This window comes from Morone saxatilis, unplaced genomic scaffold, assembly GCF_004916995.1.
Source record: "Morone saxatilis isolate NCDOM2014 unplaced genomic scaffold, NCSU_SB_2.0 Contig2, whole genome shotgun sequence".
NCBI lineage: Eukaryota > Metazoa > Chordata > Actinopteri > Moronidae > Morone > Morone saxatilis.
The window spans coordinates 17,355,004-17,380,882 of NW_023339762.1; the positions used below are offsets into that span (position 1 = coordinate 17,355,004).

Genomic DNA, 25,879 nt, shown 5'->3' on the forward strand with positions numbered 1-25,879 from the left:
ATGTCTTTCAACACACATGCATTGAATAAGCAGCAGCCTTTTAGTTAATGTAATCTTGTTCCTCCTTTATAGCTGTTACTGTTTTACTTTATTCCTTATGTAATAAGTGTTTTTGTTTCTCACATTCAGTATGACTGCATGTTTGCCAGATGAGCTCAGTTCTGCCGACCTTCAAACATACTAAAATACATCAGTAAATGGGGATTTCTTCATACTAGTAATGACATGCCTGTAAGTAAAGGAGCCTAGTTGCTATGTTGCTTTGTTTTGGCAGAAGGGGGTCCAAGTCCCCCTCCGCACTGACAGGGTACATGAGGGCTCACTCTCTCTACACCACGTTTGACTAATAACCTCTCTGAAGTATATCTGACACTGAGCAGATATGTCAGGACATTCGTTTCCTGTCATCGTGACACCATCTGCACTCTGATTGAGTAACTTTTGTTTTTCCACAGAAACCCTGGCTCATAAAGTAGACAGTACATACGACTTACTGTGAAAACATAGAGAACAATGGCACACACACAACATACACTTGACGTTCACCCCTTCCTCTGTAGGGCTGCTGAAAAAAGGCCTTCCATTACATCAACCTTAGCAACAGTGAAAACATCCAAGAGGCCAGATGGATCTGTTCCAGATTACCGAGTGTTTTACTTTCCCTGGTCAGGAGGGAAACTTTTCGCTCCCTCTTTACAAAGTTCTCTCCAAATCTTGTTGTTTATGATGATTACTGAAATTGCTGACAGGCTTTTATCATTTCTGTTACATCACTGTGTATGTGTGTGTGCAATATCTAATCATATTACATCTGTTTGTGGTTAAAAGTTTAAACTCCTCTGTATTGGGGTAAATAAAGCAATATTTTCTGGTATCGTAGAGCTAAGCAGTCATTGCTCTTTCCTCTCATTTGATTGGACCAAACTAAATGTGGAGTGGAAAATGACTTTAACTACTAGTTAAAACTACTTCAGATTCCTGGGTTGTTGGTTTGGAGTCCTCGTAATAAATCTAGCAAATCCCCCCTTGTTGATCCGACACTCCGAGTGGTCAGCACAGGTGTTATATAAACCTTGGACCGCTACAGTGGTTATTTTGGGATGGTTAGTGCATTCCCATGTTGCTAGGAAGTGTTTATTCCCCTCTTGAATATGAGTTGCACTTATCATCTTCCACTGACCACTCCCTCTGCTATCATTAATGTTTTTTATTTTTATTTTAGTGCCTGGAGATCCAGAGTTTGTTGTACGGTCCTCAGCACAAGAAGACAAAAAGTACACAGAAAGCTGTGGACATGCTGGCCCGGTAAATCTTCTTAGTGTTGAGTTAATTTGCCTCTAATTAAACTGTACTGTTTATTATATTAAGGCATTGGATTGTGGTGATAAATGACCAATTAACTGTTTTTTTAATGAGGTAAAATAAATAACAGGTTTCAGTAAAGCAACCATGTACTGTATGTTTTGCAGGGCGCCAGAGGTGGCTGAGAGACAACAGAGGCAAGGTAGAAGGAAAACAAAATGTTTAGCTGTACCATCCAGTGGCAATGATGGAAACTCTGCGTCTGACTCTTGAAATTGTCTATTTATTTTAAAGAAATGTATGTATTTTGTTAGATAATACAGGCAGCTAGCACTCCTGGAAATTAGCTCTAGTCATGTCCACTGGTAGTACATGATTTTGTATCATGCTGTGCATTAGGTGAAATAAGTTAGCCTGAAAGAAATGCTCACACTCAGAAAACATACCCACAATAGGTTTTAATAGTGTTCCAATGTGAATCATTTTCCAAATAAGGACAGGAACCTTTTTCCCCAAAGCAATAATAATGCCTTTTGTTAATTAGAAATCATTATGTCAATAAAAGCAATTATTTCTGGCTATCCAAGGTGACAAACACATTCTTTGAGCATCAACAGGTTTTCTGTGTACTGATTTACATGTTTTTTATGCTATGAAATGGCACATTACATCCAGATTATACGGTGTACATACATATACAGGAGCTTAACAAAGATTACTTATCCAAAACCAACATTTAAGTGCACTGATGTAATAGTGTTTTGGTTTAAATTACTACAATTTGCCAATGAGATCACTTCTGTAAATATGCTGTATCTGGGCACTTAAATGCAACATGTTTTAAGTTAAATTGAGATTAAATTTTTTAGATTTCTAGCAATGGACAGAAAAACATGGCATTTACACTAAACATCTCACATTTTTAACATGATAAAAGATGTTCTGTGAAGACATTGATCAATAATTGCTAATTAAGTCTACATTTTGCAGCCGCTTAGAGAAAATGTGCAAAACATGTAACCACACTGTAAGTATAGTGGACCACTTCTGTGTCTGCAACTAGTACACAACACAACAAACCCTAAACGCCGTTGACACTAAGCCAATGATCCAAAAATAGTCATGGCCATGAATACACACTTATGTTAGAGCAAAGGTGAATCCTTCAAGCCTGTGCACTGTTATAACAAATGTATACAAGCAAAATGAATCCACACAATCACTGAATCATTTTAATTCATTAAGATTCTGCTACTTCTTTTCATTCTCTTTCATCTTACTATTTGCTTTGCAATTTTTTGGAGTTCTAAATGGTATGATTACCCATTTTGAATTTCCAGCTCCCTAATCACTTGATCAGATCCATATATATTGACAGTTAGGGAAATTAGAAATATTATTAACACATGTAAAGATACACATTTTACAAACATGTTTCACATAAGTTACACTGACCATGTAACTCGGCTTTGGTTATACAATGGGCAATTCTTTTTCATAATCAATCTAATCAAAATGTGTAATGTGACATTTGTTGTGAGTAAAGTTAAATAATCTGCAAATACACAACTCTGTAAGTTACATAACAACCACATTTAAGTGCCACATTTACTTGCACTACACCAACTTCCGCATTTAAAACTTGTTAAGACAAATTTACCTCTTTTTCTCCACTCTCCTATCCCGTCCTAAGCTACATGCATTTAGGGATAATTTGTTTTTTTAAGTCTAGTTGTGTGAGTCTGTGTATTACCCAGATCTGTCTTTTTCTCCAAACTGGGGGCGTGCAGAGTGCCGTCTACTGTAGGTAAATACACTTTCTATGGATAAGTATTTCACACAACCCCACTTCAAAAAACCCAAACTATACCTTTAACTATATTCTATATATAACACTTCACTGACTACTCCTTTTAAAATAAACTATTGTGTTCCAGGATGCAGTATATACTGAAACCATTCCATTTGGCAACAGTGCCCAAGTCAAAAGAAAAATTAAAGCCTCAATCAAACAGAGCACAGCACCTCATAACTCTTGTGTAAGATATAGCGGCATCTAGTAGTATCGTTGCAGATTGAAACTCCTTCGCTTCACCCTCCCTTTCCAAGCGTGAAGGAGCAACTATGGTGGCCATGAAACGCACGGAAAACGGCAACTGCCCTATTGTGAGCCAGTATTGGTTCAATATATATATGTATAACAACACTGCATATTGCATATGCATATATCATCCTAAGTCTTACACACTGGACCTTTTAACTGTCATATGTTGGCTTGCATTAAATGTGGACCAAGTAGATTCAACAACACGGCGGAGACACCCATAATGTGATGCTTGGTGTAATGGGGTGCTATAAACTGCAAAACGGGCTGTTTAAGCTGTACAGCACAGATTAGTACAAAAATAGAGAAATTTAGAAAGAATAAACAAACCTCTTTTAAGATAAACTGCAAGCTATAAAAAGGTTAACACATATCAGCGCAGCACTCCATCGGTATTGACCAACATAAGAATTTGCTACAATATGTAGGTTAGGATTACAATCCTAACTTAAGCTAGCCTATATTAGTTAGCAAAGTATTTTTAACAGCAGTACTGTCACAATTCATACCATAAAATATGTATTAATCTGACTATTTTAAATGAATAACTGAATTTTACTTGTATCATGAAGTGCAGGTAGATGCCACACTCTAAGTAGGTACAGAAAGAGCGCACCAAAATATGAATTAATAATATTTTTTTTTTAACTGCAAAACCACCTCAGCAAGTAACATTGGCAAGTACTAAGTTTGAAAATATTTCGTACTGAATTATTTCTTAATCATTTGTCGGGCTGTCAAGGTAAACTGTTGCAATTTTTTTCTCTTGAGTAATCTTCACCGGTGTCTCCAGGATTTGAGATTGTGGCTCTTGCTCCAAGGTTGCTTCAGCATGGCTACCCTGTATGTCCATCTGGAAGGTGTAGGACTTTTCTGCTGGTCCCAGTTTAATATGTTTCTCAGTGATTTCTGACACAGACTCTGCTTTGTGAGTGAAGCCTTCAAGGTCTTCACCATAGGCAACATCCTCTTCTTTGGAGACTCTGAAGCTGTATCCTCCTCCTGCCCCACCCTGAAAGGCTTTCTCAAGCCCTAGGTTAGAAGATCTGAGAGTTGCCATGATTTGTTCTTCAGATAGATCATCTCCTGCCTCCAGCAGCCCAGACTCTTCCAGGGTTTGTGAGACATTGAGCTCTGCAACTATAGTCATGGTGCCATTGTCACTTGACTGCTGCACTTTTTTAACAGCCACATTCTGTGGACTTTCACTACTCACTTTTGTAAGGAAAGCAAGCTCCTCCTTCAGTGGACCTGACATTGAGCTTTGTAGCTTCTCTAGAGCTCCCTTTAGCTGCTGTTTGGGCTCCAAAGAGTCTTCTCTCAGGAACTCGAGCATTGACTCCTGCACTTCAGGGGAGACACAAACCTCTTCCTCAGTGATGCACTCTGGGAAACTCTCTTTGACAAACGAGTGATCACCTGACATGAACTTGTATTCATCACTTTCCACTACAGTTACTCTTCTCGGGGGAAGACCTTCATCTTGATAATATCTTTCATCTGACAGGTCATCTAAGATACCATAATGACCATATGAGGTAATGCCACCACCCTCCTCAGCTTCAGAAAGATTATCATCTGGTGTAGAGACAAAATACTCGTGAGGCTCTTGGTCATGGGAGAAATACGAATATTCACTCTCTCTGGAAACCTCTTGTACAGACCCATCCTTGTGATGATCTGCATCTGTCATGGAGGTTTTAATGGCTTCACCATCACTTTCAGTGTCATGAGGGACATTTTCTAGCTCCTCAATTTGGAAATATGTTGAGGAGGGCCCATAAAAACTAGATCTGGACTTCTGTTCAACCTCAAGCTCCTCATCACTTTCAGCCTCCACTGGTTCCTCAATGATTTCCACATTGACAGACTTAGTTTCCAGGCCCTCGCCTCCCTGCAGGCCACTTAGCAGGTTCTTGATCATACTTCCTGTTGCTGTGTCCTTTATGTCCTCCAGTGACACTTTCTTAACCCCTTGGCTCAGTAGTTCATCTAGTGCTGAGTCTTCAGAAATATCTAGGTCTTCTTCCACTTTAGACTCGAGCACAATCTGTGTCTTAGTCGTGCCATCTTCCTGCTCAGTTTTCTCCACATGATACCTTACTTTCGATTCTCCCGAGGAGCAAACCTTAGCCTCCAAACCTGCTGGTCTTATCACTTTCTCGATTATCTCTTCTACAGTCACAGCGTCTAATATCTTTTTCTCTCTTGGGCCTATTGTAGACTCTGTTTTTCCCTCATCTTTGATCTTGCTTGCATAAACAAGATCTTTCTCTTTTTCATCCGACACTTGCTCTTTGCTTTCTGCCTCAGTTTTCCTGCTCAGGCTCATCATTGGCGGCGACACCACTCTAACTGATCTGGTCTCAGTAGTGGTGGACTTGACAGGACTGACTTGGTTCTCTACCTGAGAGACCCGTTTTATTTTCACACTCTGGTCTGTTTGTTTATCTTTGACAGTAGTGGTGCTGGTGGTGGTGGTAGCAGGGGCAGAAACGGCAGCCCGAGCCTTTGTGAATGAGATCATGTCCCTTCTGGATGCAGGACTCTGATGCCGAGCTCTGCCTGCAACTGAAATAGGAATGACCCTAGAGGGACTTATGGATCCAGAGAGAGGCACAGGGGATCTTCTCAGGTTTGAAGTCAGCGGTGTGTACCGGTTATCCATATGTTGTCTGGTGGTTAAGGTGGAAGCTCTTTGATTGTAGGGCCTGGCAGGCATCCTGATATCTGAGGTAGAGAATGAAGTAGCATGAATTATTAGATGGATACTTAAAGCAGTAGTTTGACATTTTGGGAATTAAGCTTATATTTGCTTCCTTGGCAGGAGGTGGTTAAAAAGATTGATACCATTCTCATATCTGTTTGGTAAATACGAAGCTGGATCCAGCAGCTTAGCTTCACATGTATACTACAAACGGAAAAACACCTGCCTACCAGCACCTCTAAAGCTAACTAATTATCAAGTTACATATTGTTTGTTTAATTTGTACAGGGAATGCTGGACTATACAGACAGACGTCTTAGCTGCCCGAGGTCACTGCTCCTGTCCAAGAAATAGTCCGGCACATAACCCCTTGAAAAACCACAAATTTTTGTTTTTACACACAAATATGAGAGGGTATCAATCTTCTCATCTTATTTTCTGCAAGAGGGCAAATTTGCCGAAATGTCAAAATATTCCTTTAAAAATATTCCTTTAAAATGACAGTGTACTCTTGTGATTAACACATAACATTAAATACTTCTAAATACAGTACCTATCACTCTTTCTCTTTGATGTTGATTCACCCTCATGTGAGCATCTTGCAGACCCACTCTCTCACCTTCCAGAAGAGCTCTGAAAAAACAAGAGACAAAATACATTTGAAGACTAGAGCAAATGCATCATTTTAAGTCACTAGTTATCCTCAAATTTCAACATAATTATTTGTTCCCATATATGGAAGAAAGGAAATGAAAGGAAGACTAATACCTCACAAGATGGTGTACATCATTCAGCTCTGCCATCTCAACCCACTCAAACTAAACGCAACAGGCTTACAAGACGGTATGAAGCCAGGACCTGGCCATATAGGGTGATAATCATCAGAAACATAACAAGCTACTGTCATGAAATAAAGACCTTGTAATAATTAGCTTAAATGGCTCACCTTTCCTTGGCCATGCTTCAACAAATTTACAATCGATTGAGCAAACCAAAGTGTCTGAAAAAGGAACAACCTCTCTGGAGAGTGCCTTCTGAAAGAGTGACCTAAAAATAACAGCTACAATGCAGGGCGGTCCACACTTCCCCATGAATCCCAAAGCAAAAGCTGACTCGTGACACATAGAAAAAACACATGTCAGTGCCAGGTCTCTGAGCAAACTTTCTGTCTATTCCAAAAATTCAAAACAAACCTAATGTGCCAGCAGAGAATCTACCATATAGAGATACACTTGAGTAGAAAGTCTCTTAAAGAACTTCCTGGGAAGTGACTTAATACTAATAACATTTTGGAACATTTTGGCTCAACAACCATTGAAGACTGTGTAGATGTCCCGCGATATGAGGTAAGAGGTTATGATGTTACAAGGATAACTGAAAAAAACCCTACTGGATATTACACCTTCAAACATCGAAACGCACTGTGTGTTTAACTGTTTTATAAATAACTTTGCTTTTCAGTAGAAATAGTCTTGTTAGTATGTGAGTATGTGTGATCTGGTTAAATTAGGAGCATGAAGACTGGACATACCATGCTATTACAGGATATGAAATGCCAGATATAATTTGTCTTGCTTTGTAAACGCTTAAAATAAACCAAAGAGAAAGTTTAAACAACTCTATTAAAAATAAATGTGCAGTACATGTAGTATTTATAAGATAGTGGACTAAAAGTGAACTACTACTTTTCAGTGTATCCAACTGTTCAGATGAAAGCACTCAGTGCCAAGACCTAAAGGAAGCAAGCAGTTATTTTTTTCTGTTTTGATGAAATCACTAATTAACCTAAGAGTAACTTCCGGCAGGGGGGGTTTGACCAGTAATGTCTTCTTAAAAGGATTAAAATATTACTGGAAATAGAGGATGTGACTTTAACATTTTAGCCAGCTTTCTTGGAATATAATATTACCCAATGTTACATTATATTATATTCCATCTCTGTCCCCCTAAATGTTACACACTGGGCCTTTTAAATCACATTTTCAAGAAGTGCAGGGCTGTGTTTCTGGCACCAAACTCCAAAACACATAGTAATGCTCCCCACAGTCCTTTTTCACATTATGAAAAACACAGGTGTAAATAATACATTTAGTTATGGCTGAATTCCATTTAGCTATGCCCATTTCAGGGTTTTTGATTTGAGTGCACTTGCTCACTGTCACACTGTCGAGGCTTACTACTCTTTTTCCTACACTGACTAATCAAAACATCTGCTATGAAAATAGTTTTGTACTTGAAGTCAGAATAATCTGTTTTGACACCAAAGTAAACAAACTCATCACCTGTAGGCAGCCACCTCCATACCCAGATCCATCTTAACCTGAAGAAGGTGCTGATGGTCTCGCATCTTCTCTGCAATAGTGTCAGCCATCATGTTCCTCTCATGCTCCAGCTGCTCAATAATCATCTAGAGGAAAAAAGGCAATTAAAAAAACAAATTTTCACTTTGCACATAGTTTAATTTTAAATGTCTGTGGTCTGTCGATTTGTTCCCCCCCCCCCACAATTTAACTGAAAATACTGTCATCATTCTGTTTACTTGTTAACCATAAAGTTTATAACCACTTTCTTTTTTTTACTGCATCCTACATTGTTGGTCACTTGGTAAGTCTGTTTATGTTTCAAGTCCCCGCCACTTATTTTGTTGACTTCTAATGCAGAAAGATGGCAAACTGGCTGTAGACTTCTTGTCAAAATCAAGTCTGTTCCCACTAACAGACTGCATTAATCATTTAAACTACTTAATCCGGCCTATGTCATTTGTGCATGAGCCTTTTCCAGTAACATTTGACATTGTACAACAGGTGTAATGCTCAATTTAAAAATTTCCCACAGGGTTAAACAGTTAGAAATGTGTTTTTGTTACAATACTAAAGACATCCCTACAGCGTATGGCCAGTGTAGTCATTTGTAACTGACTGACCTGCTTAGGGCTCCATCTTTAGGAGGCTAATAGGGATTTATCAGTCTGACAGTTAATTGGTTTAAGTGGCTGGTGTAATCTAGCAGCCATAAAGTACTGGGGAGGTAGAATGTGGTCTAGCTACTCAAGCTATTCAATCCTTTTATACTGGGGTCAAATGTTGCATGCAGTTTCCAATGCTTTTTACAGTTAAGGGAATCAGGCACCACTTAATGTTGGCAATGTCATTATAGGGTGGGGAAAGTTGCATTCATTTCAGAGATAACATTTATGCATCTGTGTGCTTTTAGAACAGACTGAAGCCAGAATGAATAGTTCCAGGATGCCACAGGATGACACTGTCCTGTTAGAAATGTCAGCCTAGATTGTGATGTTATAATGATTATTTAGAGAATATTAGAGGTTTAAGAATCAGTGTGATTCATTGTAGCAGCCACTGAGCTGCAGCTGCATCCATGCCTTTAAGAACGGGTGTGGCAGGTCCAAGAGGGAGTAGTCGCTCCCCTCTCTTGTGGCTCAGTGTGATAAAGGGGAGATTATTCTGTCTTTATATTGTGAAATGTGTATCACAAATGTAATATATATGTTGATACTTACTTAACATAGAAATAAATCCATAATCTCTGGCTTCACTTCACTTCTGAAATATAAATCTGGCCTTTCTCTGTCCTACTCTTTTACAGATCTTTCCTCACCTGATATTCACTGTAGTCCACTCGGAATTTTTCCTGCATGTGCATCAGTTGTTCTTCGAGATGCAGCTGAATCTGGCCTTGATTTTCCGCCTCTGTGCGTAATTTGTCCAACTCTGAGGCATACATCATCTTCTCCCTCTGCAGATCACTCAGCCTCGCCTGGTCCGCTTTAATCGACTGATCCATCTCCTCCACCTTCTGCTGGTACATTTCGAAAGTGTCCATCCATCCCTCGGACAGACCGCGGGCGTACTCTTGCACCTCCTCCACGGAGGCCGCCGGAGGCCCGCGATAAGTTTGCGTGATGATGGGCACCAGCCGGGACTCCACCTGACGCCGGAGATGGTCAATCTCTTGTCTGTGCGCATCCTCTAAGCATTTATACTCGTTCTCCAGTTGAATCAAACGCTGCTGGAGCTCGCTGTTGGTCTTGTGAGCGTGGTGGAGCTCCTTCCCGCAGCCTTTCAGCTCGCCACTGATGTCCCTGCACACCTCCGTCTGCTCCTTGCACAGAGACTGGACCATCTGCAACTCCCGCCATAGCTTCTCCCTCTCCATCTCAGCCTGGGATTTTTCAAACGACAGCTGCCCCACCATTCTCCTCAGATCCCGCATGTCCTCTTTGTACTTCGGTTGCGACGCCTTCACTTGTCTGAGTTTATTGATTTCAGTGATAAGATGCGCGTTTTCCTGCTCCAGTTGCTTCGTCCTGGAAAGATACTGGGCAAGTCTGCCGTTGAGCTCCTGCAGCTGGTGTTTTTCGCCCTCAAAAGTTCTCTTGAAAGGCAACATTGTGGCATCTGATGATAAAAAGTGAGTTTTAAGAAGTGCCTGTGTTTGGTTTCTAGGCGGCAGGTTGTCCCGGTGTCATCTGCGTGCGCGTCTGTGGGCGCAACTGTGATGTAATTTGCGATCAGTGGCCTTTGACAAGTGCAGCGGGGAGGAGGGCGGGTCCTGCCTCAGGATCGTCCCAAACGCGTCCTCGTCTCTGGCAGATGTTATGCTGCATTTAATGGCTGTCTGAAATACTACCGCTCGGATCTCGCAGTAGTAATCAGATATACGGTAAAGACAGCTGTGAGACTGTAAACTAAAACCTAAAGCTACATTCTGAAAATGCGTCGTGCAGTGGTATAAAATTAAAAAACGTGTTGGTTGTACTTTTTTATGTTAAAAATAAAAAGATAAATAATCCAATAGTGTTTGTGATTACATAACTTATTGACATTTAAGCCTCCACTAAACCTCCAGATTGTTAGTACATTTGTGTTAGAATGTTAAAGTGCAAGGACTTCCATTTTGTACTTTATAGCATATTCCACTACATTTGCCTGACAGTCTGATTTTACTTATTTTTCAGCTTTTATGTACAACATTGCTTAAGTATTAGGAATAGCCTAATCAAATAATAAATAATCTTCTTCCACCACAGATGTAAAGTTGCCTAAAAAGCAGTGATGTGTAGCTTTGTATCTCAAACACTCCAAAAGAAAACTGCATTTGGTTACATTGTAATTTATTGTTTCTAATTTTAAAACGGACAAAAAAATGTTTGTGGTTTACTGAATGGCCACACACATCAACGACTTTTTTGTCTTGTATGTACTAAATATAATAATAAATATTTTAAAAAGTCTTATTATCAGGCAAATTAAATGTTTAACTTGTTTTAACCTGTACAATGGGAACCGAGGGCACCTGAATGCAACACTCCCACACTCGCCATTCATGATTTATCTGCAGAGGAACAGCTCCCCGCAGCGGACAACAGGTGAGTTGCAGGAGCTAAAATCAGCTTTATTTTTCAGTGACAAGAAGTGCGTAACAAACCATATTCCTTTACTGACAGTGACTGCGCCATGAATGGAAGCGAAGTAGTGGTCGTTACAGGTAAATGAATAACAGTTTACTCATGAATACACGAAATTATCAAACTAAGGTTCATTCTGAATTCCTGTTTTAAGGCTTTGGACCTTTCAGACAGTTCTTAGTGAATCCCAGCTGGAAAGCAGCTCAGGTAATGTAAAAAAACAACAAAACCACAACAAGAACAACTACGGTGTGTGTTAAATGTCCATAAAAGACCTAAAATGTCTAATGTTTCATGATTTAAGGGGTTGAAGTTGGTCGGATTGGGACAGCGGACTGATATTTACATCAAGGAAGTACCAGTGAGTTATGTTAAGACTCAGCAAATCATTGCTGAGATTTGGCAAACTCTTAAACCAAAGGTAAAAATATCAAGTTCCCTTTTAATTCATAGAAATACTGAGGTAATAAGTCCCTTTACCAAGGAAATTATGAGTAATACCCAAAGTAAGGTGTTTATTTGGACTGTTCAATTGTGTTAACCTTTTTCCCTCTAACATATAGGTTCATTTTATTTGTATGGCCTCTATTCCCTATTATAGTTTGTGTATCATAGCTGTCATTCTGCTATGTCTGTCTGTGTCTTTGTTTTTAAAAGGTGTTATATAAGTAAAGTTTATTATTATTATTATACATAATATTGTTTCAAAGACTAATCCACACCACCATTATTTTATAATGAATCCTTTATTCATTAATTTATTCATCAACTCAAAATTAGTCTAATTTAAATATATTTTGTCCAAAAACACTGGAATCAAACCATAAATATCCACCACCAATTAGTTTTTAAAAGGAAACATTATAAACTGTTGTTAAAAAAACAAACCAAGACAAATTACAGAGGGCATGGTCTCAATGTCCCCAATGCTAGCTACAGCCCTGGTGTTGAAACATATAAATACACTCTGGTTGTGGTGTGAGAAGGTGAATATCTCACTTTACCTTTGTGTGTGTGTGTGTGTCCAGTTTGCCGTACATCTGGGCCTAGCCAGAGGTTCCAGTGTCATCATTCTGGAGCAAACGGCGAAGAACGGCGGATACAGAGACAAAGATGTGTGCGGCTTCTGTCCCGAGAGTCACTGCTGTGTGGAAGGAGGTCCAGAGAAACTAGACTCAGTCATTAACATGAGAGCTGTCTTCAAAGAGTTCAAACCAGGAGGGATGGATGTGATTTATTCAAGAGACGCCGGCAGGTAGACATCTGTCCCTGCACTGAGTCGACAGACACTCAACAAAATGAGATAATGCTCTCTGTCCTCCTCCTCAGGTACCTGTGTGATTTTGCGTATTATTGCTCGCTGTATCACGGTCAGAGGAGAGCGGCCCTCATCCATGTACCCTCATCTGGCAGCCTGACCTCAGCTGACAGACTGGTGCCTCTGCTGCAGAGCCTCATCCAGAGCATGCTCGACCAGCTGGAGGACCCTTCAGGCAGGCAGCCGCAGTGAGGTAGATCTGCTAATAACAACATTTCACACCACAGAGAGGGAATAAATAGAACAACCCGTGTTAGTTCTCATTTATTTATTTATTCAAAATTTCAGGAAAAAAAAAAGAAAATACAAGAAATTCTCAGATACACATTTTGAGTTGGCATGTCAAAAGTACACCATCTCAGCTATAGGTGTGAAAAAACTTTGAGGCCTCAGATACAGAGCTTGAGAAAAAAAAAAAATCTAGTGAAGTTTTTTTTTTTTTTTGATTATTTCTTTCCCCAATCAGGTAATGAACACAGAAATTTTGTGAAAGTATTATTATAAAATCATAGTAGTAGACCAAGGCCCCCTCAGAAGGTATAGGAATGCAAATCATAAAAACAGAGGCATGACAATGATGAACCTCAAACTTATTATTGCAGTTTGAATGCACTGACGCATCCTCCATAAACCTGAGGTTTGCATGAAGAACATTCTGAAGAATTGAAATGATAAAGACGACTAAGTTGAGTTTTTAGTTTCTGTATATTTACGCTGAAAATCTGGTAATGCAAAAAAGCAACTAGTGTGAAGCTGTAAACTTAGGCCTATCATCTTTTTCTAATCATGTTGTTTTACTCTTTAACATGACTACCCGTAATCTACGCAACATCCCTGTCCTATATATGTCCACGTTTTTATTTATTTATTTAAATGCTGTAGTTATCACAGGCTGGTGATCTAATTGTAACTAGTAATTCACCTCACAACAGGTCAATGTAATGTCTACTACTCCCAGAACGGAAAAGTTGAAATATATCGTTAATGTGTTGTATTTCATCATTACGAACTGTACAACTGTCCAGACTGAAAAAAAATAATAATAATAATAAATGCACAGATATGTTAAGTAACTACACAAGCTGCTTGCTTGTCAGTGGTGATTTCTGTACCTATGTGATATTCAGCAGCAATCAAACTGTTTTTCAACCAAAAGATTGTTCATTCTTTGACTGTTATCCTCTTAAATGAACATGCACAGATGAAATACTTAAGAGTAACCTAGACCGAACACGCAGATTTCACATTAGAAATTACCCAGTGGCCTGTTCATAGTCCCATTTTCTTTTCTATCTTTATTGCTTTTGGGTATTACATTTTTTCTAATCATTTCATGCCTCCAGCCCAGAAGCCCTTGCACTGAGACAGCATTCTCAAAGAGGTTTTTTATGAGAAGCTTTGAGATGTCAGAAGCTCCTTTGCGACCTTCACACTCAACATTTTGATGACAGTATAAGATCCACTGAGGTGACTGTTTGAACCAGCAGCATTAGTGTTAAATAGCAGTACAACAGGCCAGAAAAGGTGTTTGGAGTTTACTTCCAAATGATCCAAAAGCCTGAAAATGGTTACTAAGAGATTCATCTTGATGAGAGCGGAAATTACTGTAGCTATCACTAGAGCTAGAGACTTTGACAGGGGAGATGATGGCGTTCATATAAACACAAATAGTTTACATTGTCCAATATTGACAAAAGACTGAATTCAGGATTGAAGGTAGAAACATGTAGGAGGTGAAGTTGCTGCAATCTCTATAAAAGGTTTTTGTGTAGAAAGTGAAGAACTGTCCTCGTTACATTCACAGTACTGATCCATATACGTAACCGAACGCATTTGTCTGAACTGTGACTGACATCTAGATGTTTGGGATAAACTAAAGTTGTGCGGTAACCTCACAGGCAAAAAGCAAATACTTTTCTTCTCTTAGAGGTGAATAAAACATTTTCCCTTTTTAAATATTCCCCCATGATAAATCTTTAGACTTCTGTATAAATGCATTTTAGATGAGAAAATTAGGGTTTCTGTCTTTTTGAGGACTTGAGGTTGTGACAATAAGTTGGGAGTCAGTGGAGATGGAATGCCTGATGTTGATGTTGTGCCCCGGCCTCTTGTCTCAATCAATACATACTGGACCTGCTCTAAGCTTTGTAACGCTGTAAACCCTCAAAGTGTAGGCTGACTTAACTACGTAATAAATACCCAACAACAATTTACACGCAGCATACAGACCGTTCTTTTATATATTCTCAGAGGTATAAACGTACTTTTTGTTTAACCGCTGGGCCAGAAATCGGTTCGCTGAGTTTACAGCACTTAAACCTCCACACAGATATTCCATCTCCTGTCCTAGTCCGCTTTGTGAGGTTTATCTAGATCCCTGTGGGTTTTATCTAGATGAGGTTTCTATACAAACTGATGAGAAAGAGTGAGATGTACTTATTTTTCATACGCATACATATATTTGAAAAAGAGTGAGGTAGATATATACTTGAAGGAAAAAAAATATTTTTTTTAAGTCCCCCAGTCATGACACCAAAGAAAATACATACAAAAAAATCCAACTTTATACTGAATCATGGGGCATTTATACAGTGATTTAAACTGATATCACAAAAGGAAAATAAAAAAATTAATAAATAACACTCCTACAGAAAGAAAAAAAAAAAACTTCAAAGAAAGGAAAAAAAAATCACCAGGCAACATTTCCAAAAGATGAGGAGAAATCCTTCAAAACATTTTTCAGCCTCCATTTTTAAGACCTTTTTCCATTCATAACATTGAAATGTGTTCCCTTCCCTGGACTTTAACCCATCCTTTATTTGGTTTTTCAGAAGCAGTGATTATGAAGACAAACAATAAGACCTGTTCACACATTGAAGAAGTAACCTTAGCAGAAGTGGCGTTGTATTGCGTTTGAGAGTGTGTGTGTGTAAATGTGGGAAAAAAATGATTTTGAATAGTTGGGGGATGGTTGGCATAATTAAAGCAAACAAGACAACCCAAATAGCCCTATTGAGTCAAGAAGAGGCAGGATTAAAATACCAGATCTGGTATGGAGTAAATATCTCGTGTACTGGAACTGATCCCGACTTCAAAAGAGGAGGGGGGACAGTATGTTGTAGAGGTCAGTCTGGGGCCAGTGGGAAGGAGAGAGGGTACTACTGGACTCAACAAAACATGATCGGGGGAGGAAAGGGGGGGAAAAGGGAGGAGGTACAAACTGAGACAAGTAGAGGACGATCATGAGAATGTGTGGAGAAAGCAAAGCCTTTACTTTGACCTGAGATTGAGTCGCACCTAGAGGGCAATGCTAGGTGCAGTGCTAGACAACAAGTACAAAAAGGATGCAGAAAGTACACACTCACACATCGAGCTAAGGTGTCCATTCCAAATAATAATAATAATATTAATAATATTAATAATAATAATAATAATAATATAGACATCCACAAAACAAATACAGGAGGAAAGATTTCATAAAAATAAAAGGCAATGAGCAAAATATAGTGTTACAGAAAACCTTTTGGGGTAACAGAAAAAAATATTTTTTTTTATATCTAAATCATTGTATTTTTTGTTGTTTTATTTTATTTTATTTTTTTTAAACAGAGTTTGAAGATATAAGAAACGGACTGTAGTGGAGACCATAAAATACCGAACCTGAAGGATTTCTTTATATATAACATCCAAAAGAGAAAAAAGAATAAAATAGCAGCTTTTGTTCTGTACAGACAAAGAGGCAAACATTTTTGAACCATAAAAAGGTTTTTAAAAAAGTGACAAAACCATTGATGTGTATAAAAACGATCCTGCAGTCTAAAATACAACCGTAAGATCTTTATATGTGTTTGAAATGTAGAGAAACTAATGACTATTCCAAAAGAGACCTGCTGTGGTTTAAAAGTCGTCTCTAGGCTACTAAAATCCGATCCAACCCTTCTCGTTTTCTGTCTCAGATCTTGACTTGTTTGTTTGTTTGTGGTGCCATTTATTTTGAACAGCAGTATCAGCGAACAGTGTTCACTTCCCACAAGAAATGCACACTTCAGATTAAGGTTTGAATAAATGAAAGCGGAGGCAGAGTCGTATCCCTTGATTGTGAAGTTCAGTGATTTGCAGTGTGAGACTTATGGTGCTTTTGTTTAGATTTTTATTATTAAAACAAAGACAGACTGAGGCTGTGATTCAGAGTTGGCTGACTCAAGCGTGTGATTCCCTCCGAAGGTTTTAGCTACGCTTGGATTTGAATGGACTTTTGGTGGTGCAACAGAAAGTTTTGGTTAGCCAGCCATCACCGGCAACAGCACGCTGGCTTATTAAATGAAATTCTCTGAAAATATAGGTCCGCAATGAATTATTATTGTCAAACGATCTGCCAATTATTTTCTTTAATAACTGATTGTTTGTTATATGCAACAGCAGAAAAGAATGCCCAAGATGATTTCAAAACCAAAAACATGTCCAGTTTACTATCACATTAGACAAAAAAAATGCTCAAAATCCTCACGTGTGATGAGCTCGAACCAATTCAATTTGTTGCATATTTTCTATCGCTTGACTAACTGTTTCAATTTTATGAAAATTATTTGAAAATAATTATTTTCTTTTTCTTTCTATGAGCTATGATCTGCTGTCTGCCACCTGTTACTCTTTGGGTTTCTTAGGTTCCCAGTTGATCATAATTCCAAAAAACACAAATATGAATTTTAAGCAGGTAGATTTGTATATCGAAGAATCTTGTTGTCATCATTTAATTGTATCAGCAGGCAAGTGGTTACTTAACTACATAATGCTAATAACTGTTGGTTATTATCAATTATTTAAGAACACAGTTGCTTGTACAAAAAAAACATCTTCAGATGAATTCATAGTGACATTGTGTCAACTGATTTGAAAGAAACATTAACTTTAATTTCCTGAATCAAACAGATTTAGTCTTGCTTTTATATTGATCTCTCTATATGCAAATCACTTTGTAGACATTTAGTCTTGTGTTTCTCCTCAAAGTACCACAAGGCTTGCTAGATTTATTCCACCCCCAATGCAGACGCTGCGTATTCTGAGAAAACTTTGGGTGCAGGTGTGAATGCAGCCCGTCTCAACAGGAACACTGTTTTCTGTCCTGTTATAACACCGCACACAGCTGCTCTGGGAGCAATTGGTACTTAACATAATACCACCAAACAATTAAGGTATACTTCCGAGACAGACTTTGAATCACAGCCTTAAACAAGAAGGGAGATCTGTATGAAATTGAAGAAAAAGCTTGATTTGGCAATAGTTTGGCAGACACACAATAGGCCCTCCTCTTCCATTTTGACCCGCCTCTGACGGGATCTACACCCATAGAAATATCAACAGGAAAATTAAACAATGATCTTAGTCCAAACTTTCTAATTGAGGCATGCTCACATGACATGAGCCAGTCTGCTCAGAATGCAAACAAAGTCATTTTTGATGGAAAGTCATTTAAAGATGGAGCCATACCATAATATAGAGAGAATCATGTGTTTGTATAAATACACGCTCAGATATCCACAACATCCTCTCTAGAATCATCAGGAAAAAAAGTGCTCTTCTGCTGGATTTGCTGGCAGATATGCTAGAAAAAAAAGATTTTCTTTAAGTTCATGTCTAAATATGTAAGTCAGGATGCATGCCTGTATTGTTTTCCTTCTTGAAGGACTTGTACAACAAAGACTGAAATACAGGCTGCACAGGAAGGAGTTCCCCAGTGTCGAGTCTGAGCCACCAAACTCCAAATGATTTAGCAGGTTTCTGTGCTATTTCTAGTTTTTAGAGTTTATGTTTGACCTTTAAGGAGTGGAGAGACCATCTACTGGCACACAGTAGAAGAAAGTCATTTCTTACCTCATCCATCCCTCCTTAAGAGATGGAGGAGAGGTTTGTGTTACCCTGTGTAAAAGGAGGAGGAGGGGCTGGTCTGATATCAGCAGGCCGACGACTGGGGCAGTGGTAACGCCCGTTCATTCTTTCTGCCCCCATTCATGTGTGCATAGGGTTGCATCTCGTCAAAGTTGGGCCGCAGCACCACCACAGGCCCGTTGGCCGAAACATGTCCTGAGTGCTTGTCCAAGGCTTGGCCCGGGGCTGAGGCAGCCGGGCCTGGGGAGGAGGGAGACACAGGTCCCAGTAATGGAGTACTAGGGCCTTGCATGGGGGATAACTGCTGGGTAGAGGGAGGCGGTGTGCCTCCTGAACACCCAGACAAGGGGGTGGCAGCAGCAGCAGAGGGCTGCCTGGTGGATGCAGGGTCCAGTGGAATGTTCTCCATGTTTTCTACCTCCATGTCCAGCTCCTCGGTGTCCGGCGGTTTGTTCTCCTCGCTGTAGAAGAAGCTCATTTCCCTGAAGGGGGGGTCCAGTTCATCTTTGATGCTGCTGATGATCTCCAGGAAGGACGGACGCATCTTGGGGTTATACTGCCAGCACATTCTCATCAGCTCAAACCTGTAAGTGATGTACAAAAAATAAAAAAGGGTTAGTAATGTACAGTGGAGTCTTCATTTAGGAATAGATCAGATTTGTTCTAATACAACACACATATTTTTTACCATGAACTTTAGGAATTTTGGACTAAAAAGAGAGTATTGTGTTGAAACAGACTTTCAAACTTCAGACACTTCTCATTTCTCACCAGCAGGTGGCAGGAGACACTGAAGTGTAGGCCGTTTCACTATGCTATGTCACTAAAACTCAGTTTACTGTATTGAACTCGAGAAAAAAAAAACGTGATGCTGTGCTAGAATACTACTGTTAATAAAGTGAATGTTTGATAGAGCAGATGCTTTGATTCATTTTCAGGTAGGAAATTAAGATTAAGACTCTCAGAGGAGAAAAATCAGACAGAAGAAGTAATAAAAAACAAATTGTTACATCCACATAAACAGGCTCAGCTTTTATGTTTCACATGTCTACTATTGTGTATATATATATATCACCTATAAATATGGCCTAGGTATGATATATATACGTATGAAATGTAATGTGTAGACCTTTTAGTCTGAATAGCACTCATAAACACACTAGAACAGAAAATCACTCCGCAAATACCTGCCCTGCACCCCCGATGCGACCCATGATCAATTTCATACATATTTGTTTTTGACAGGCTACTCTAACTTCTGCTATTTCTATTTTAATACAGTCCAGTTTGAAGCGCCTGCATGACTACAATTTCATTAATTGATTACATTCGGTGACATTACTATATAGAACTCAAGAAAATTTTTTAAAACGGACAGTTCAAGATTTAACAATTTTTATTTGTTATTGCTACATTACAACAAAGATGTAGCATGTACTCAGCCAGCCACAGTAAAATCGATAAGTTAAGTACTGTGCCAGGCTTTTATATTGCCACCCGAGCTTGTGGAATGCTCAACACACCAATCAATAAAAGGGAGAAATCTATTGGGGGAGTTTTTGGTGGTGGTCGCTTACACCCGACACACCACCAACTGTCAATTAGACACAACAAGCTAAGAATACTCTCTAAGGCCCCACTGACATACGAACACTCAGTCAGATCTCCTCCTCCACTTCCTCGCTGTTTCCCTCTCCTGCATCTGTTTTCCTTTACATCAGTCTGCTCCCCAGTGGTTCCTTGTTTGCAGTCTACAACAGTCTGTCCTGGTCTGAGCTGATGCCAGATCACGTCGGCTGCCACAGGCAATGTATGGGGTTGTCAGCAGCATATGCTAGCATTGCAGCTTACGCTGTCCATACTTCTGAAGCAGCGGAGGAGTTGGGGAGGGCAGCGGGGGCGGGGTGCGGGCGCTGCGGGCGCAGGGTGGGGTGCGGGGTCAGCTCTGGCTTGTTTTTCAGCTGCACAGCAAGTGTCTTAAAGTTGACGTTCAGATGTCCAAACCCAGGCAGCGAAGACCTCCCATGAAAAGACGTGTAATGGTTGGAGCCGGGCCGGCGCTCCAGAGTAACCTGTCTGGTGAAAACTCTTCCCCCACCATCTGTTGCCGCACACGAGGCTTGTTGATGCAAATTTAGAAAACAAACACTGCAGTAAATCCTGACTTCTTGTCAGCATCCTGCCAATCATGGCACACACAGACACATGCTATTGCCATTAAGCTAAATTGACTTATATTTGACTTGTCATCAGTGACGTTAGCCACATGCCATGTTCTTCAACTGGCAATAAAGGAGCTTCTTTTTTCATACCAGCTTTCTTTTTTTATTTACTATGAACTATGTGTCTTTTTCCTTTTTTTAATCACCTGTGTTGATTTAGCTGTTCATGCATATTTGGTACATCCAGTTCCAGTTTAACTGCCCAAATGTGCTGTATATATAAAGCTTTACTGATTAAGCCTTACCTTTGAATGACAAAGATTGCGCTGTGGGTGCCTCAATTATACTTACTATATACTTTTTCTGTTTTTGTGCTTTGTTTAGCTGTCTGTCTTTGACTGTAGTGAAATCCCTTGTGTTACTTGGCCTGGAAAGCATATTCTGAACTTTTCTGTCCCACCAATAAACGCTGAGTGTTACAAGCAAATAACTGGTGTGATAGTGTCAGAAAGGTGCTTTCAAAATTAAAAATTTTGAGGCAGTCCGGCTTTTATAAAGGAAAAAAAAATCTGCACTAGTCTAGACAAAGCCAAAATTTCACCAGACTAAGATGAACAAAAGGACCTTGCGACATTCAGCTAAAATAAGAAACAGACGCACTTTTGGGCAAAGTGAGTGCAGACCAGTCTCCGAACATCTATGGTAAATGTTTAATAAACCCGAACAGCAATCTCTTGCAACAGACCTGCAAAACTTCACACATGCATCATCCTTGGCGTGATGAAACCCTGATGTATACTAGCACTGTAAGTGATACTGCACATTCCATTCAAGAAATCACAACGTTTCATATGATATTGTCTTTCATTTCGCACAGAGAGAGCGAGAGCGAGAGCGAAAGAGGCGGAGAGCGAGAGGAGATTAAGAGAGAGAGACGAGAGAGAGAGAGAGAGAGACTTGAAATGTTAGACAGAAACATGGGAAATCCGATCAGTGACCCACAGCTACCTGACCATGGGAAAGGCAGTAGTACAAGGAGGAGACATTCAAAGCTCTCCAAATATGACTCATCCCTCTGTCTGTTATCCGGCCCACTTTCTCCTGTTGTATCTTTCTAGTCTGTCTTTGTATGGACGTGTATGGACTGGCTTCACCACACTTGAGCAGTCTTTTGGAAATCTCTATTAAGTCACTACAGGAGAATCGACCAGCGGCAGCAGCCTGACTTCCCCTCACAGACTGAGAGGCAAACCCCCCGCCACCACCTCTGTAACACAATCCACACACTCCTGTAATCAGGACAAAACAGTCAGGCTGCCATAGAAACCAGAGGTCTGTGTCTACACAACACTCGACCCTTGTGTTTTTTTTTCTACTCGCGCTCTCTTTCTCAAGGTGAGGTCAGCCATGGAGAGTGGGAGGGGAGAGAGAGCAGAATGCCTTCTTATTGAGGTCAGAGACGGAGAGGAGAAATGCATATATGCAGCGCTGCACGCTGACGAGCAGGCTGTGCTGTGTTTTCTCCAACAGCCAGGGTGATTCATTAATGAATTAATAAATCTCGTCTCTCCCACTCCCTTCGCTGACGGACAGACACCATCGGCCTCCTCAAGCCCGTTCCCGGTGGCTGGAATGAGGGGCATCTTTCACACGCGGGTCGTGGCATCCCTTCTATGGGCCCAGGCTGGCGGGTGAGGAGGATTCTCTCTGCCAGCTGACCGTCGGGCCATGTCGTCAACGGGCCACATTTAACCTGTGACGTTAATGCCAGGCCTCATCTTGGCTCTACCTTAGCATACACACCACATGATATCCTACACACTTGGAACCACAACTTAAAATAGACGCCGGGGCAAAATATTAACGGTGCAGACGGCATGCAAGGCAGTGGCAGTAGAGGATAAAACAATACATCCTTCGAGATTGCTGTAACATAAACCCTGAAAGGTCTGAAATGGGTGATGTTACACAGTTATTGCAGTTATTGATCACAGATACAAGGGGGACTTACAGCATGTCAGGGCAGTTGTCAGGTTTGTCCAAGAGTCCTCCCTCCATGACAAAGCGCAGCACTTGTTCATTAGACATGCCCTGGTAAGGCTGTTCTGCTAAGGTGGCGATCTCCCACAGTACGACACCAAATGACCTGCGGTAAGAAATGAGACAACAGTTTTGGAAAATATATTTAGATTTTTGCCTCTCTTCTGATGCTAATTCAGTGCTGCTTACACTGCTGTGGTTAAGGCCAGCAATCATAGCAGTTTGTTTATTACTTCTAAATAAATCTTACATTTAAAAAAAGGACAAAACTAGTGCTTTGGTTTTGTCTATTGCAACGCATTTGCTGCATGAAAAAGAGAAAACACTTTTTATTGAATCTTACCTGATGAAGGTCTGAGGAACAAAACATCTTTTATTAAGTACAAGTGGTTGACCCTATGCAGAATTCTTCCTGTTCCCTCTTACAACAAATCTTGTACAGTAAACCTTCCATTTATATGAACCATCTTTCAAAGCATGCTGTAGTATTTTTTACCTTTAAATTGTTTATTTACTACCTCTTAGGGTTTTTTCTTTAATAAAAATGTGCTTACTAGCTGGAATTAGGTAAGATGTATATACTATACACCTTGCTGAACTACCAAACAGCAGTGTGGATAATGTGGGAATGCAACTGTTGCAGTTAATTAGCTAATCAAGTCAAAAAAAGCTGCACTAATTAATATTTTTTACATTAACATTTGGTCAAATAACAATATGGATTGTGAGAGGTTATGCAAAACAAACCCACAAAGAAGTATCACCCAATTCTGCAGATCCTCAACTTTTTAAGGCAGTATTATTTCAGTGTATGCCAGAGATCAAAACAATTAATTGATTAAGCCTTTAGTATTCTAAACTTGTGTTAAATTGAAATTCATTATTAAAACAAATATGTATTGTTCAGGTTGTTGTGGATTTATGTCCCCAAGTGGCCAAAACAACTTATCAGTGCTGCTTTAAATACTATTATTAGTAACCCGTAAACAACAGTTTAATTGTAACCTGACAACCTTGTTGACATCGTGTTAAACCTAAAACCTGGCAGCCTAGGAAAAATGTGAGCTGTGTATCAGTGTAGCAGTCAGTGAATCACAATGATTTCATTACTGCAGGACAAGCTTGAGTATAGTAAACATCACCTCAGTTTCACCTCAAGCTACCTTGCACTGAGGTTACTATGAAACTATTCATGAGGACAATTCTTAACTTGACTAACAAAGACCACAATATTTGTTCACTCTTGCTAGTCATTTTTTCACCACTGGCATGAGTTCTGAGAGTAAACTCCACAGTCTTTAAAACAGCCTTATTACAACACTGCATATAACTGGCTGAAACAGCCTTGTGCTGACAGACAAAGCCACATTCAGACAGCTTTTCTTGATCAACAAAATAAAAGTCACCTACTTGCGGATTCCTAAGGAGCCCAGAGTGGGTTCTTCTTACATTTAAGTTCATCTGTACAACATCAAAGAGGAAGATGTAGTACGCAAATGTGGAGGTGGGTTTGTGCTGGCACTGCAACCTATCATTTGAGAACATCTGGAGCAGTTTAAGCCCACTCTTAGGGACTGACCCGTGGGACATTTTGAGTTGGGAAACAAAAACTTGCGAGGGAGCTAGTAAACACTTGTATTTCTCTACAACAATATCTCCCCAGATAGAAAAATGTGGCAGAACTGTGAGCTGAGATTTCACCGCAAGCTGGCATTAAAAAATGTGTCCGTAAAAAAAAAAAAGATTTATCTTGTTCTATACTGTTCTTTCACGGACAGAGGAATTTCCAGCGGGCCAGCTGGAAACCAAAAGATTTTTGATGGTTTTGGATCTACTAGCTGCTGTCATAGCATACACAGGAAGGATGGAGGGCAGGAAATGCATGTTCACACTGTTAAGTAAGGAATGTTGTTAAGAATATGGGCTGAGAAGTGATCTGTGTGTTTTTATAGTTTTGACTCAACAGCATGAACTGTTTCGGCATATCCACACGCACAAAGACACACAATATGTAGACATTTCTGGAATACTTTGCAAGCTCCCTGGATTAGGGAAGGTTTATACATGTATAATGCAGGCTTCTTAGTGTGTGTAAGAGAGTGAGGTGTTCTCATACCAGACATCAGACATTGTAGTGAACACGCCATCTTTCAGTGACTCGGGAGACATCCAGCGGACAGGCAGCAGGCCCTTCCCTCCTTTTCGGTAGTAATCCGTCTCATAAATATCTCTGGTCATGCCAAAATCTGAAGAGAAAAATGAAAATAGAGGTTGAGGAAGCCACTAAATATCACTCATTCTGTGTGGGAGAAGAAGCTCCTGAGAGTTCATCCATTCCCTCACCTCCTCCCTCCCTTTGTACATCTACATTAAGACTCCACTGCTACAGGCAGTCACTGAAATCCAAACACTTATTTTTTAGGCTGGTAGAGCGGGTTCAGCATTGAGCAACCAAGGAAGGCTGATGGCATCGCATTAACTTGACTTACCTCCAATCTTCACAGTGAAGTCCTCGGCTACCATGCAGTTCCTAGCAGCCAGATCTCTGTGGACAAATTTGTTGGCATTTAGGTACGACATGCCATCGGCGATTTCCCCTGCCATCTGGATCATCTTTTTGAGCGGGGGCAGGACCTGGCTGGTAGAGTTCTGTGGCAGAGTTAGAGAGGATGAGGTGAGAGGGTGAAGAGCAGCAAAAAACATAGTTCATTTCATCTTTTTCTGCTTTCCACAACACTGGACACCGGTTACAGTCCAGCATTACAAAGTGAGAGATGGGATGCTGTGTGTGTGGAAATGTACAAGTGGTTGTGGAAGAAAGGGGGACAGGATGTGTTTGTGCGCGTGTCTTCACACATTAGCGTGTATGTGTATGACAATTCACACCATCACCTATTTCTGTAAGAGAGAGACAGCATCTGTTATAGAGCTG

At 40.0% G+C, this 25,879-nt stretch overlaps 4 protein-coding genes across 6 annotated transcripts in view; 2 read left to right on the plus strand and 2 right to left on the minus strand.

Moving 5' to 3' along the window:
• The window catches only part of ttc23 (tetratricopeptide repeat domain 23), an 11,826-nt gene extending 8,541 nt beyond the window's left edge, over positions 1 to 3,285 (plus strand). For both annotated transcript variants that reach the window (XM_035665837.1, XM_035665836.1), the window contains exons 10-11: positions 1,223 to 1,305; positions 1,470 to 3,285. In XM_035665837.1, coding sequence (XP_035521730.1) covers positions 1,223 to 1,305; positions 1,470 to 1,575 — 189 coding nt within the window. In that variant the 3' untranslated portion in view covers positions 1,576 to 3,285. The remainder of the gene's footprint in view (positions 1 to 1,222; positions 1,306 to 1,469) is intronic.
• synm (synemin, intermediate filament protein) lies at positions 1,746 to 10,648 on the minus strand. The gene is made up of 4 exons (XM_035665835.1): positions 9,732 to 10,648; positions 8,396 to 8,520; positions 6,667 to 6,746; positions 1,746 to 6,136 (listed from the first exon to the last, which is right to left on the minus strand). The coding sequence occupies exons 1-4, from the start codon at positions 10,521 to 10,523 to the stop codon at positions 4,125 to 4,127; spliced, it is 3,009 nt and encodes a 1,002-aa protein (XP_035521728.1). The 5' UTR covers positions 10,524 to 10,648; the 3' UTR covers positions 1,746 to 4,124.
• Positions 10,649 to 11,523: 875 nt separating this feature from the next.
• On the plus strand, positions 11,524 to 19,295 carry pgpep1l (pyroglutamyl-peptidase I like). 2 transcript variants are annotated; one of them, XM_035664947.1, is made up of 6 exons: positions 11,524 to 11,621; positions 11,696 to 11,748; positions 11,846 to 11,962; positions 12,570 to 12,796; positions 12,871 to 13,052; positions 19,176 to 19,295. In XM_035664947.1, exons 1-5 carry the CDS (start codon positions 11,591 to 11,593, stop codon positions 13,049 to 13,051), a joined length of 609 nt encoding a protein of 202 aa, XP_035520840.1. In that variant the 5' UTR covers positions 11,524 to 11,590; the 3' UTR covers position 13,052; positions 19,176 to 19,295. The 2 variants fall into 2 exon arrangements, with proteins under 2 accessions (XP_035520840.1, XP_035520839.1); XM_035664946.1 differs by lacking the exon at positions 19,176 to 19,295 and having other exon boundaries at positions 11,525 to 11,621; positions 12,871 to 13,141.
• Positions 13,113 to 25,879, minus strand: part of igf1ra (insulin-like growth factor 1a receptor) — a 69,520-nt gene continuing 56,753 nt past the window's right edge. The window contains exons 18-21 of the mRNA XM_035664882.1: positions 25,437 to 25,596; positions 25,064 to 25,193; positions 22,919 to 23,053; positions 13,113 to 19,329 (exon numbers count right to left, since the gene is read on the minus strand). Coding sequence (XP_035520775.1) covers positions 18,810 to 19,329; positions 22,919 to 23,053; positions 25,064 to 25,193; positions 25,437 to 25,596 — 945 coding nt within the window. The 3' untranslated portion in view covers positions 13,113 to 18,809. The remainder of the gene's footprint in view (positions 19,330 to 22,918; positions 23,054 to 25,063; positions 25,194 to 25,436; positions 25,597 to 25,879) is intronic.